General features: G+C 40.9%; 1 protein-coding gene across 4 annotated transcripts in view; it reads left to right on the top strand.

Moving 5' to 3' along the window:
* Window positions 1-13,094, top strand: part of ZRANB1 (zinc finger RANBP2-type containing 1) — a 62,624-nt gene extending 49,530 nt beyond the window's left edge. For all 4 annotated transcript variants that reach the window (XM_036103067.2, XM_078076998.1, XM_078076997.1 and 1 more), the window contains 6 exons: window positions 2,571-2,642; window positions 3,179-3,377; window positions 6,850-6,970; window positions 8,215-8,344; window positions 8,447-8,676; window positions 9,829-13,094. In XM_036103067.2, coding sequence (XP_035958960.1) covers window positions 2,571-2,642; window positions 3,179-3,377; window positions 6,850-6,970; window positions 8,215-8,344; window positions 8,447-8,676; window positions 9,829-10,047 — 971 coding nt within the window. In that variant the 3' untranslated portion in view covers window positions 10,048-13,094. The remainder of the gene's footprint in view (window positions 1-2,570; window positions 2,643-3,178; window positions 3,378-6,849; window positions 6,971-8,214; window positions 8,345-8,446; window positions 8,677-9,828) is intronic.
* The last annotated feature ends 196 nt before the right edge of the window (window positions 13,095-13,290 follow it).

The following is a 13,290-nucleotide window of genomic DNA, read 5'->3' as shown; positions in this document are numbered from 1 at the left end:
TTTTAAAAAATCTTTACCCATTTATTTTTCTCTTCAGGTTTAGTTTATGATATCGGTATACTTTTTCTTTCCTTTTTCATACCTATTTTAAAATTATGTGGCTTTGGTTATTGGTATATTAGCAGATAGGATTAGAACACTGGCTTTTTGATGGGTGGAATCAGATTATTTGAATCAAAAGACACTGGCATTTTTTTTGCAAGTGTCATTATGTTCTTCACTCATTATATTAATTTCTACTGTGTTTGTGAAGCAGCTTTTCATTTTTCAATTCAGTGACAATCAGAAATGTCTTCCAGGATGCTTTTTGTCATTTGGCACCGAATAAACGCACCAAACACCAGAAGTTTCTAAAATAAAGCTTCCATCTTGGTTCTCAGTGTCTTGAACTTTTATATTGACATGAACAGGGGAATTTACAAATGTTAGGGAGATAATAACTAAGCCTTTTTTTTTTTTTAAAAGATTTAATTTATTTTAGAGAGAGAGAGTGAGTGAGCACGAGCAGGGTTGGGGAGCAGAGGGAGAGGGCCAGGCAGACTCCACGCTGAGCACTGAGCCCAACGTGGGGCTTGATTTCACAACCCTGAGATCATGACCTGAGCCAAAATCAAGAGTTGGACGCTTAACCAACTGAGCCAGCCAGGCACCCCAATAACTAAGCGTTTTAAAATCAGACACAGTTCTGGGGTGCCTGGGTGGCTCAGTTGTCAAGCGTCTGCCTTTGGCTCAGGTCATGATCCCAGGGTCCTGGGATCGAGCCCCACATCGGGTTCCCTGATCAGCGGGTAGTCTGCTTCTCCCTCTCACTCTCCTCCTGTGCTCGCTCTCTCTCAAATAAATAAAATCTTAAAAAAAAAAAAAAAAGACAAAGTTCACTTGAAATGCACTCTCTGTATACTTAAACTTACTCTGGTGATGTTTAGATTTTTATTTTGACTTGAAAATAGCCTAATTTTTTTTTTTTTTAAATTTTAAGGGTAATACTTTTTACTGTAGACTGCTCCATTGGTAAATTGAATAAAGCATGGAGAATTTGAGGAAGATGACAAATACAGGGGTCTGTGTGCCAATAATTAATGGTTCATTAACTTTTATAAGAAGATTCTAAAGTCTGAAAACAATAGGCCTGAGCAGAGGTTGAGAGTGGGGGGAGACAGGGGCAGATAAATATTTGTATGTTGTTACTGTTTCATCAACTTGAATTTCAGATAGCCCTATTTTTTTTTCCTTTTCTGTTTTACTGAGGGATAATTGTCCTATAAAATTGTCAAATATTTCAAGTATCCATTGTGATTTCATATATGCATATATTGTGAAAGGGTTGCCCCCGTCTTAACACACCCATCGTCGCACATGTTTGGTTTATTTATCTGTTTTGGTGAGAACATGTAAGTTCTATTCTCCTAGCAAATTTCAGTGATATAATACAGTGTTATAAAATACAATTACCATGGTTTTACATTAGGTGTTCAGCCTTATTCATTTTATAGCTTGGAAGTTTTTGTACCCTTTTACCAATCTGTCTTTTCCTCACTTCCCCCAGCCCCTGGCAACCTCTTTTCTACCCTGTTTTTATGAGTCTGACTTTTTTTAAGAGTCCACATGGAAGTGGTACAGTGCAGTATTTGACTTGTCTTTCTCTGGCTAATTCCACTTAGCCTACTGCCCTCATTGCCCTTGTTGCAAATGGCAGGATTTCTTTCTTTCACTTGGCTGAACAACATTCCATTTTACACCCCCCCCCATCTTTATTCATTCATCCATTGTCTATATCTTGGCTATTGTGAGTAATGCTGCAACACACATGGGAGTTCAGTACCTCTTCATTATCCTATTTTCATTTCCTTTGGATATATACCCAGATGTGGGATTGCTGGATCATACCTCTTTTTTTTTTTTTTTAATTTTTATTTATTTGACAGACAGAGACACAGCGAGAGAGGGAACACAAGCAGGGGGAGTGTGAGAGGGAGAAGCAGGCTTCCCGCCGAGCAGGGAGCCCGATGTGGGGCTCGATCCCAGGACCCTGGGATCATGACCTGAGCCGAAGGCAGACGCTTAACGACTGAGCCACCCAGGCGCCCCATACTTCTAACTTTCTGAGGAATCTCCATACTGTTTTCCATGGTGGCTGCACCAATTTACATTCCACTAACTGTGCGCAAGGGTTCCCTTTCTCCACATCCTCACGAACATTATTATCTCTTATCTTTTTGATGATAGTTGTATGTAATTATTGGTCGAGATATTCTTATATTTTTTAGATAACAGTTTTGCTAATGAAGTATAGAAAGGAAATCTTTTATGTTACATTTATACACACACACATTATACATGCATTTTTTTTTTTTTATGAGAAACCAGTTGACAGCCTTAGCCTTCACTGGCAAGGGAGTTTTTATTTTTTGTGTGTTTTTTTTTTTTAAGATTTTATTTATTAGAGTGCGAGTGAGAGAGCACCCCGGCAAGGGAATTATTTTAGGGGAAATCACTATTAGATGCTCGTATCAAATTTATTAAGATATGAGACATAAGAAAATCTTTTAAGTCTGTTTTTTGCTTTGTAGATATTGAAGACTTGCCTCCAACAGTCCAAGAAAAATTATTTGATGAGGTGCTTGATAGAGATGTTCAGAAAGGTAAGTGTGGAATTAATGAATGTGATTTAGTTCAATTTCCATAAACGCTTTGCTTTGTAAGGCTTGGAGCAGTTCAGTGTATGGTTGACTTGTTTTATTTTTACTTTAATTGAAAATGTAAAGTCCTTAAGAGCAATGTCACATTGTGCTGTTAAAAATGTTCATTCTGTTAATTATATCTCGATAAAGCTGGAAAAAAATATTTAAGAATGCTCATTCACGGCTCTTAACTGTGATGGAATAAAGGTATAAAAGTTTTTAAGCCTTAGTTTTCTACTTCCTATTCTAGAATGGGTATATTTCCATGTTAAGCATTCTTCGCAAATAGTAAAGAATTTAAAAGTTGAGAAAATTATTCTAGAGCCACAGATGTTTCAACTACTCAGAAGGTTTGTATTTCAGTTGATCAGATTTATTTAGGTGTTTAATAGTAAATGACACATAAACTTACCAATATCTAGAGAATGGGTTCTTTCCTCCAATGAATAGTCCTAAATTGCATGAAAATGAACATGTTACTTAAATTCCTTATGTAGAGTTAGAAGAAGAATCACCAATTATAAACTGGTCTTTGGAATTGGCTACACGTTTGGACAGTCGACTTTATGCGCTTTGGAACAGGACTGCAGGAGACTGCTTGCTCGATTCCGTGCTACAAGCTACCTGGGGCATTTATGACAAGGACTCGGTGCTTCGGAAGGCCCTGCATGACAGCCTGCATGACTGTTCACATTGGTGAGCCGGCATCCTTCCGTGTGAAACCAGGCGTGCTCTCGCTGAATCATTTCCTTACAGTGTTAGGATACTTTTTGCCGTTACATTTTCTGTGGAAGCTAGGGGGAAAGCTTTGGTTTTGCACATTGAGACACATTGAACATTTTGACGGCTTTTAGACTTTTTTGCTGAGCTTATTAAATAGAAACATTTGAAGTTAAATATTGATAAGGTCTTTGCTCATATTTTTAGGTGTTATGATTCCATATTTTTGTTGAAATTTAAAAGATTATGTTGGCATTGTATTACAAGATTTTTTTTTTTCTTCCTGAGGCACATAGTCTTCAGATCACATTTTATTTTGCAAATTTTGAAATCCACAGTAAAGTTAAAAAAAATGTATCAGTGCAACAGACTCTAGTGTTTTCTTCATTAGATGTCCAGTTGTTAACCTTTACCCACATATGCTTCATCTCTACATATGTAAGCACCTCCCTTTGCCAGTTGGTTTAAGTCATCACGATGCTTTTTCCCCCGTCAGTGTGCATCTTGAAGAACAAGGATATTCTCTTACCCAGCCAAGTCCTCATTACCAAATCTAAGAAAATCAGCAAGGACTCTTATCCAATATACGGTCCACATTACATCTTTCACTTATCTCAGAAATGTCCTTTCTGTAGACAGGGTTCCCTGCTATCTGAAAGAGCATTCCTGGGAAACCTTTTGTCAGCTGAACTGGCATAAAGCAAAGATGCAGTTACCATCTCGTAGAAGTGAAAATCCTCTTCAGATTTCTTTTCGGCTAGCAAAAACAGGCGCTAATATAGGTCTTTCGTAAAGGTGAAGGGGTACAAAGCAAACTTTCAGATAGTGAGGAATCCTGTATGTATATATACAATACTTGACTAATATTTTTTACCCAGCATCCACCCAAGTATGTGACTGGTCTTGACCTATGGTATTTTCTTGGTTCTGTATATACATCTCAGTTATCATAAATGAGAAAAACTGAGGCTGTGAAAGAAGCTAAATTAATTAAAATGCGTTTTTCCCCCCTCTTAACACCTAATTGAATGCTCACACAATAATGATAATGGCCTTACTCTGAAAAACTTTACTACCCTAGTTCCTCTATGTAATTTTTGAGCACTTACTAGTTGTGAATTTTGTTGTCAGTGTTTAGGGTTTATGTGAAGTCCATTAGAATATAAACTCCATGAGAACAGAGATTTTGTTGTGTTTCACTGTGGAAGATCTAGTGCCTCCAGTAGCCTGACACATAGTAAGTACATAGTAAACATTATTCAATGAAAGTACTCTCTAGAATTTGAAAATGAAAGCAATTTAATCACTTTTTTGAGAGCTAAATTATAGATAAAAGCATAATGCAAGAGAGGAAGAATTTGAGGGCACCTGAAAAAAATTAAAAAGCTCTCTGGCTGGCAGGCCTCTCTGGTGACCTGATTGGATGTATAATATGTACAGGCATACGTCGGAGATACTGTGGGTTCAGGTCCACACAACTGCAGTAAAGTGAGTATCGTAATAAAGTGAGCCAAAGGAAACTTTGGTTTCCTAGTGCATAGAAAAGTTTAGTCTGTAGTCAAGTGTGCAATAGCATTAGGTCTTAAAAACTCCACATACCTTAATTTTAAAAATATGTCATTGCTAAGAGACCCTAACCATCATCTGAGCTTTCAGCGAGTCGTAATCTTTTTGCTGGTGGAGGGTCTTGTCTCAACGTTGATGGCTGCTGACTGATCAGGGTGATGGTGGCTGTTTCTTAAGATGACAGCGAAGTTTGCTGCATCGATTGACTCTTTCCAAATGATGTCTCTGTAACATGTGATGCTGTTTGATGGCATTTTACCCACAGTTAGAATTCCTTTCAACATTGGAGTCCGTCCTCTCAACCCCTGCTGCTGCTTTATCAGCTAAGTTATGCGATAGTCTCAATCCTTTGTTGTCATCTCAACAGTCTTCACACCATCTTCACCAGGATTAGATTCCATTGCAAAAAACCACTCTCTGCTCGTCCATCCCAAGCAAGTCCTCATCTGTTCAAGTTGTGTATGAGCTTGCAGCGCTTCAGTCCCATCTCCATGCTCCGCTTCTCATCCTAGCTCTCTTGTTCCCAGCATGGCTGTAGTGACTCCTCCACTCAGGTCTTGAACCCCTCCAAGTCATCCACGAGGGTTGGAATCAACTTCTTTCAAATGCCTGTAAATGTTGTTATTTTGACCTCTTTCCATGAATTAGGAATGTTCTTAGTTGCATCCAGAATGGTGAATCCTTTCCAGAAGTTTTTCAGTTTCCTTTGCCCAGATCCGTCTGAGGAATCACTGTATATGGCAGCTATAGGCTTACTTGGAATAATGGCTTGAAGGTTGAAATTACTCGTTGATCATGGGCTGCAGAATGGATGTTGTGTTAGCAGGCATGAAAACAGTCTGGTTGTCCATCTCCATCAGAGCTCTTGGGTGATCAGGTGCGTTGTCGGTGAGCAGTCATAATTTGAAAGGAGTTTTTTACCTGAGGGGTAGGCATCAGGTGTTTAAAAATATTTAGTAAATTATACTGAAAATGGATGTGCGGTCATCCAGGCTTTGTTGTTCTTTTATAGAGCAGAGTATATTTAGCTCAATTTTTAAGGGTCCTAGGATTTTCTGAATCGTCAGTGAGTATTGGCTTCAATTTAAAGTCACCAGCTGCATGAGCCCCTTCACAAGAGAGTCAGCCTGTCCTTTGAAGCCAGGCAGTGACTTCTCCTCTCTGGCTATGGACAGTCCCAGATGGCATCATCTTCCAAGAGAAGACTGTTTCATCTACATTGAAAATTTGTTGTAAATTTGGTGTAGCTTCCTGCATTCATGATCTTAGCTAGATCTTCCGGAGAACTTGTCACAGCTTTTGTATCACTTGCTGATTCACTTTGCACTTTGATGTCTGGAGACAGCTTCTTTCCTTAAACCTCATAAGCCAACCTCTGCTAGCTTCAGGCTTCTCTTTGATAGTTTCCTCATCTTTCTGAGCCTTCATAGAATTGAAGAGAATTAGGGCCTTGCTCTGGAAGTGGTTTTGATACTCTTGTGAACACATGGGCTATTTCTAGTCAATTATTTATACAATGACCAAATAGTGAATACTATACAGTAATGTAGAAATGTATTGTCTTTGTATCCAGCATCTCAGATGATTTTGAGTGTTTTTTTGGTTTTTGAACTTGTAAACCAATAGTAGACAATTGAAATTGTTCTCATCACTAGTGTTTAAAGTTTTGATGAAAACTTGATGGGTGGTGACTGAAATTTTATGTAAGAATGTGTTAAATGATGTCTGTTAGCAGAAGGTAGGCATTTTTAATTTGAAAATATAGTGCAAAGTGGGTAAAATTAATAAAATTGCTGATCTCTTTACGTGAATTGCTTAAAGACTACATTAAATAAATGGAACATTTATAGAAGGCTTATTTTTTACTGTCTTGCTTTTTCAGGTTTTATACACGTTGGAAAGATTGGGAATCATGGTATTCTCAGAGCTTTGGTTTACATTTTTCCTTGAGAGAAGAACAGTGGCAAGAAGACTGGGCATTTATACTCTCTCTTGCTAGTCAGGTAAGAATGCTTCGAGGCATGTTGCTTCTGTGAGAAAAGTAGGCTACATGCTCGAAATCCTGGATTTACGTGCGTAAGCTATGTTAGAGGCATTATGGTATACACGAAAGAGTGCTTGATTTGGCATTGGGTGACTTGGGTTCTGGCCGTGACTGCTGTCTGTCAGCTCTTTGACCAGAGGTGAGTCCGCGCTGCAGGACAGAGGCAGTAACGTGTTTCTTACACTAAGTGACTAGAAACGATCAGAATGAAAGTCGTACTGTGATGATTCCAAGCGCTTCTATACTTTTTTCATATTGCTCTTCATTTATATTGTCCTCTTAGGAAGGTGGCTTTATGCCTGTTATATCTGCCTCCTGGTTAGCTCCTGTTCTGTGTCTGAGCGGGCACTGAACCGAGATCACTGAGCTGGTGGCGGGCACTCCTGGGCTGGCGCTCCGCTGTCAGGCCCGGAGGGTGAAGCGGTGATCTGCGTGAGGCTCGCTCTCCATGTGACGTGTGCCAGGGGAAAGGTGCCATGGCCGACAGGTGGAAGGATTTCTTTAAAATTAACCTGGGAATGAACTTTTAGAAAAATGAATCACGTAGAGTGGTTCCTCTTAGACTCTAGCTTCATACTAGTTTTATTCTGTGAAGCACATTCATTATGCTGAATGTTCAGATATACACACAACAAACCATTCCTTTTCTTTGCAGAAAGCACCATCATTTATTTGAACCGTGTGAATGTCACAGTGGCTGTTTTACATCTGTGACACGTACTTCCTGAAAAAGGGGTGTCGGCATCCTCATAGACGGGTGGTAGACCTGTTCCGTATTCTTGCCATTTACGTTTGTATGAACTAACAGTTCATCTTTTTACTTGGGGAGGACCTCGTTGTCGGGTCGTACTCTCACAGGTGACTTAACAAGGAGGCCATGGAATGACTCCAGCATCCCTTGCTATCTGAATCTCTTGTTCCTGGGATCACTATTTAAGCAAATCCGCTGGGTTCTTGAGATTGGATAGTGAATGATACTTGTCTGCATAGACTTTGCAGATTTCTTTTATTATTTCATTGGATTTTGCTGTTTGAAGAATTTTACGCTTCTTTAGCTTGGCAATATTAATAATAGTAAAAAAAAAAAAAAAGCATTGGTCTAGTATACTGAAGGGGAGCAGCATTGTGTTTTGCACAGTAGTTTTCCAGGGCGGCAGTAAATGTTTTAAAGAGAAATTGCTTTCTTTATTTTATTCCGTACAGCCTGGAGCAAGTTTGGAACAGACACACATTTTTGTACTTGCACATATTCTTAGACGACCAATTATAGTTTATGGAGTAAAATATTATAAGAGTTTCCGGGGAGAAACTTTAGGATATACTCGGTTTCAAGGTAAGCCGTTATTCAAGAGTATTTTAGAAGTCTCTTGTTCCTCACCAGGCAGCTTGCAGCCATATCGGGTAACCCCACGGGGATTTTCTTTCCTCCCTCCAGGTGTTTATTTGCCTTTGTTGTGGGAACAGAGTTTTTGTTGGAAAAGTCCCATCGCTCTGGGCTATACAAGGGGCCACTTTTCTGCTTTGGTTGCCATGGAGAACGACGGCTACGGCAACCGGGGTGCTGGGGCTAACCTCCACACCGATGACGACGTCACCATCACCTTCCTGCCCCTGGTCGACAGCGAGAGGAAGTTGCTCCATGTGCACTTTCTTTCTGCTCAGGAGGTAAGAGGGTAAGAGGTGCGGCGCTCCGGTGAACCACTGGAAATGGTCATGCCGCCCCAACCCGGCCCGGGACGCCTCGCCCCGCGGCCTTCTCCGCACCGCCAGCCCCGGCCCTCGGCTCTGCCAGCCTGTGACACGTACCTTTCCTGAGCTGCTCTGTAGGTCGTGTGGTGCAGATGCTGCCGTGAGGGGAACTGAGGCAGGGGGGCGGGGGTTGCTGCCAAGGGGAAAAACTAGAAAGATGGGGGGCACAGGGCTCATGATTGCAATCGGGCCGTAACGGGAGGCGTCTGAGGTGATGACGCCTGAAACGAGCCCCTCAAGAGAAGGGAGTCTTGGAGGATATGTGGGAAGAGAGCTGTAGGGAGAGGGTACCTCAGGGCCCCGGTGTGGTTTGTGGGGAAAGGGGGTTGAGGGGCTCAGGGATGGCAAGGGGCTCGCCAACAGCCTTTTAAAGCCTTGGCTTTGACTCTGGGCAAACTGGGAAGCCCACGGCCCATTTGTCCGGTAGAGGACCACCGGCTGCTCGGTGTGGAGCCTAGAGACTAGGTGCCCGGAGCAGTGGTGGGGGCAGGAGCGCCAGCTAGGAGACCACTGCAGATGCAGGGGCGAGGGAGGTGTAGACCAGGCAGGGGTGGTGAGGCTGTGTAGAAAGAACACGCTCAGAAAACCCATATTCTTACAAAACTATTGCTCTTTTATTTAATGTACTAGTAGTTATTATAAAACTTTTATAATCAGGACATTAGTAGAACATAATTTTTATAACTTCATTCTGTAAAGACTTTACTGAATAAACTTACCTTGTCATGTGTTTGAAGCTGAGACTTTGTTTTTCTAGTCTTTTCTTTGCCAAGATCAGTGTATTAGGTAACATTTGGTTTTTCCTGTTCTTTCAAACAAATTAACTCATTAGGAGGTGGTTTTTCCCCCTGTGAGATTTTCCTGTGAATTTTCCCATTGATGTTTTTATGTTTAACTATGGGAAACTGGGTTTTATCATAAAATTGATGAGAGACTGAAACCACGTGAAAAGTTTGTTGCTTTGACCTTTTCGTTAGTAATCCTGCCAGCTATGTTTTCTTTAGACTTTTCCTAGCAGGTCTCTGATCTGTGGTATTATTTCCCCTTTTCTTCACATTCCTCTAAAAGCTAGGTAATGAGGAACAGCAAGAGAAACTGCTCAGGGAGTGGCTGGACTGCTGTGTGACCGAAGGGGGCGTGCTGGTGGCCATGCAGAAAAGTTCTCGGCGGCGGAACCACCCCCTGGTCACGCAGATGGTAGAGAAATGGCTTGACCGCTACCGACAGATCCGGCCTTGTACGTCCCTGTCAGATGGAGAGGAAGATGAAGATGATGAAGATGAATGAAAAAAATCAAAGAGCAGAAGACCAGGGTATCAGCTCTGTGGCGACCCCCAAGCTAGTGTGGTGCACGCTCCAAGCAGAGCGCAAGGCATGGAAGGAACCAGATCTGCCAGGATCTGCCCGGAAGGGCTTTTCTAATCCACACCCAATGGAGATGACGTATCTGCTGTGTGAGGAGACAGAGAACTTTGTTTGGACTACAGTTTGTAAAAAAAAGAAAAAAAAACTAATTTTATTAAGACAGAACTTTTTTCCTTTCAAATTGTAAATCTGTCTATAAATGTAACGCATGTGGTTGTGTAAGAAGTTGTGTAATAGGACAAGTTGTACCAGCATCTTCATATTATTGAGAAGTTTTTTCCAGCACGGGCACCTCCAAAAGCACATGGCAGATGACTCTTTGTTCCTTTGAGATACTCTTTTTGAAGTAGAACCTGGCATTCTACTTCCATCTTAAAAGGCCCACTTTACGTTGAGTCTCATTAGAGCTCATTAGAGATTTGGAAACTTTTTGTACAAATTATCCACAGCAAAACATAAAAATAAAAACAAGCTTTTATTTTATTAATAATTTAGTTCCTGTCATGCCCAATAAAACGAAGTCAAATCTTTAAGGAACAAACTGCAAGGAAAGGAAGAATTGTTTGAGTGAACTTCATACAGACGTCATTCCCTTGTTTTGGAAAGGGTTTTGGTTTCTATTATTTCGTCTTTTTTAAGCTTCTGATATGCCCCTTTTCAGTATTTAGGTATTTATTTGTTTGGAAGAGCACCCTTAACATGAGGGTTCTTCTCCCAGAGTCCGGGCGGCAGTCTCTCTGTGAGTCGTCATTCCCCGGATGTAAGTTAGGGAAGAGCCTGGGGAACAGGCCCACTTGTAACTAAATGAATTGTGTGAAATTTGCGCACTTGATTCAATTGACAATGTTATACTCCCAAATTGCCATGCAGAGGGTCTTTGGATTCTTCCTTGTATCATCAACTCTGCTTTAAGCAAATCGTGTTAGAAAGGCATGCCTTTGCTTGGGCTCATTGGGAATCAGTTAAGTATAGAATAAAGATTTGAAAATGCAGTAAGGTGGAAATGCATTGTATAATGAATTTCTCAGAGTAGTCTGAGAATTTTTGCATGTTGGTTAATTGTGGCCATTCTTATTTAAAAGTTAAAACTTATAATCTTAGATAGAAATCTTTTTATAAAAAGTATTATTTGACCACTTCAGGTATATGTTCAATACTGGGTAAAAATTTCAGACCTATCTCAGGAACACATGAAAGACTTAGTGTCCTGATAAGCACTTTGTAGACTATTGATGTGGCAAGGAATTTGGAAAGCAGCCCCATACACACACACACACACGCACACACGCACACGCACGCACACTGTTCCTTCCCTTTGATGAAAAGGCTGTGAAAAACCTTTAAATATTTGCTTCTTGTTTTCTTCTAAGTTCTGTTTAGATGGTGTTTGAAATGTGCACAGCCTCTAATTTGGTGCTGGAATACTAAACATAGAAAAACACCCGTGAGATGTCAGGTCTGTAGTTACTTCTCCCTCTCGGAACAGTGCAGAGATTCCCAGGATGAGAGGATCACTTGTGCTGTGTGCTAACACTTGCAGGAAACTTCTGCGATTTGATTTCATATAAATGAGTTTTGGTGTAATAATGGTAAATGTTACTGTTCTAAGTGGCTAGGTTTCCCTACAAATTGACTCTCTGGTTGGCTTTCATTTTGGTCAGTAACTAAGTTTTTAGAAGGCTGTCGTTCTACTTAGCATAGCATCTCTGTAAACTTTTCTCCATACATAGGAAGAATTCTTTAGTGGGCCCAGATCCTATTCTAGTTGCTGTTAAGCAAAACTACCCTCTCAATTGAAGAAGCCAAAGAGAAACGTTTGAGAGAAGCGTCTAGTCACTATGGTCTACACTGCAGTCAATGCTGTCCAGAAATCATAGGCTCAGTACTTAGCCTGTGTGTGGTGGTCTGCTGAGTGTTGCTTCCCCTGAGGTGCCTCTTTATTTATTTATTTATGATCAGTGATCCTGACCACACCTAGTTTAACGGGTACAGCATTCTTCCCTGTGGGAAAGGTAGAGCATTGCATTTCCTAGGCTCCAGACAGGGATGGGGCTTTAAATGGTTTTCATAGCAGATTGGCCATTAATGGCCAAAATGTTGAATCAATGCTATGTTAAGCTCTTGAACTATTAAACAGCCATAATTGTTGTCCCGAGATAGAGTATGCAGTCCTTTCTCAAAGATGAGGTCTTGGTTGACTCTGGACAGTCATTACCTTACCTGTATGGACTTAACTTTATGGTTCTTTTTTAGGGAGAATACAGTGTGGTGTTTTCTGTTCTAATTAAACAAAACCTAGGTGCACCATGGATTTGAACTGGCCTTTTTGTTTTTGACTCTAGGCTCACCGTGTCCCAGACTCCGTCTGTGTTACGGGAACACTGCTTGCTTTAGGCAGTTGGGGAATCTCCTTTTTGCGCATGTGTGGTCATGCCCTCATTGACAACATCCTGGTTATGTAACGAGGACGTTCAGCTCCCATTCCGTTTCCCATTAGTGGCCAAACGGAGTGATGGGTCAGTCAGTAACCATGTGCTCCATCTCTACCATAGGAGGTTGTCTTGATGTAATTTTTCTGGGAGGGTTGGGATGGGGCCACCACCTTCAGATGAGGGAGGAGGTCGATGTTTGAAGGCGCCATCATAGCCCCTCCCCCCGTCTTCTTCATGGGAAGGGGAGGAGAAAGGAGTGACAGGGAGTTGGGTACCTGGAATTGGACCTGATGGATGGGTTGATAGTGCGGATACCACTAGAACAAAAGGGTTTAATGCTATTCAAGAAGGAAAAATCCTTTAAATCAACAACTTAAAGTTCTTAGCATATGGAAATGGCTGATGTTAATTATTTTGCAACATTTCTTTGTAAATATCATTTAAAAGAATTTTGAGATTCACTTCCCTTCCTGCATTAATGCTTGAGCCAGGTAATTCTGCTTTTGGGTAAATTAAAATCAAAACTCTCTAACTTGACCAATTTTGTTTCTTGAATCGACTTAGTTCCAACCCACTATTTCACCTTGAGGATGTCATGATTTGATAACGATGGACTTAATGGGTGGTTTTCTGATTTCTGGGTTAAGCTATCATAGGTAATCGCCTGCATATGGGCAGATGGAAAAGTGTTCATCTTCGAACCCGGGAGGAACACGAGTTGAAAACTGGCTAA

Source organism: Halichoerus grypus, chromosome 7 (assembly GCF_964656455.1).
Source record: "Halichoerus grypus chromosome 7, mHalGry1.hap1.1, whole genome shotgun sequence".
NCBI classification, from domain to species: Eukaryota; Metazoa; Chordata; class Mammalia; order Carnivora; family Phocidae; genus Halichoerus; species Halichoerus grypus.
Note: the sequence above shows the minus strand (reverse complement) of the source record. Positions and strands in the feature narration are given on the sequence as shown.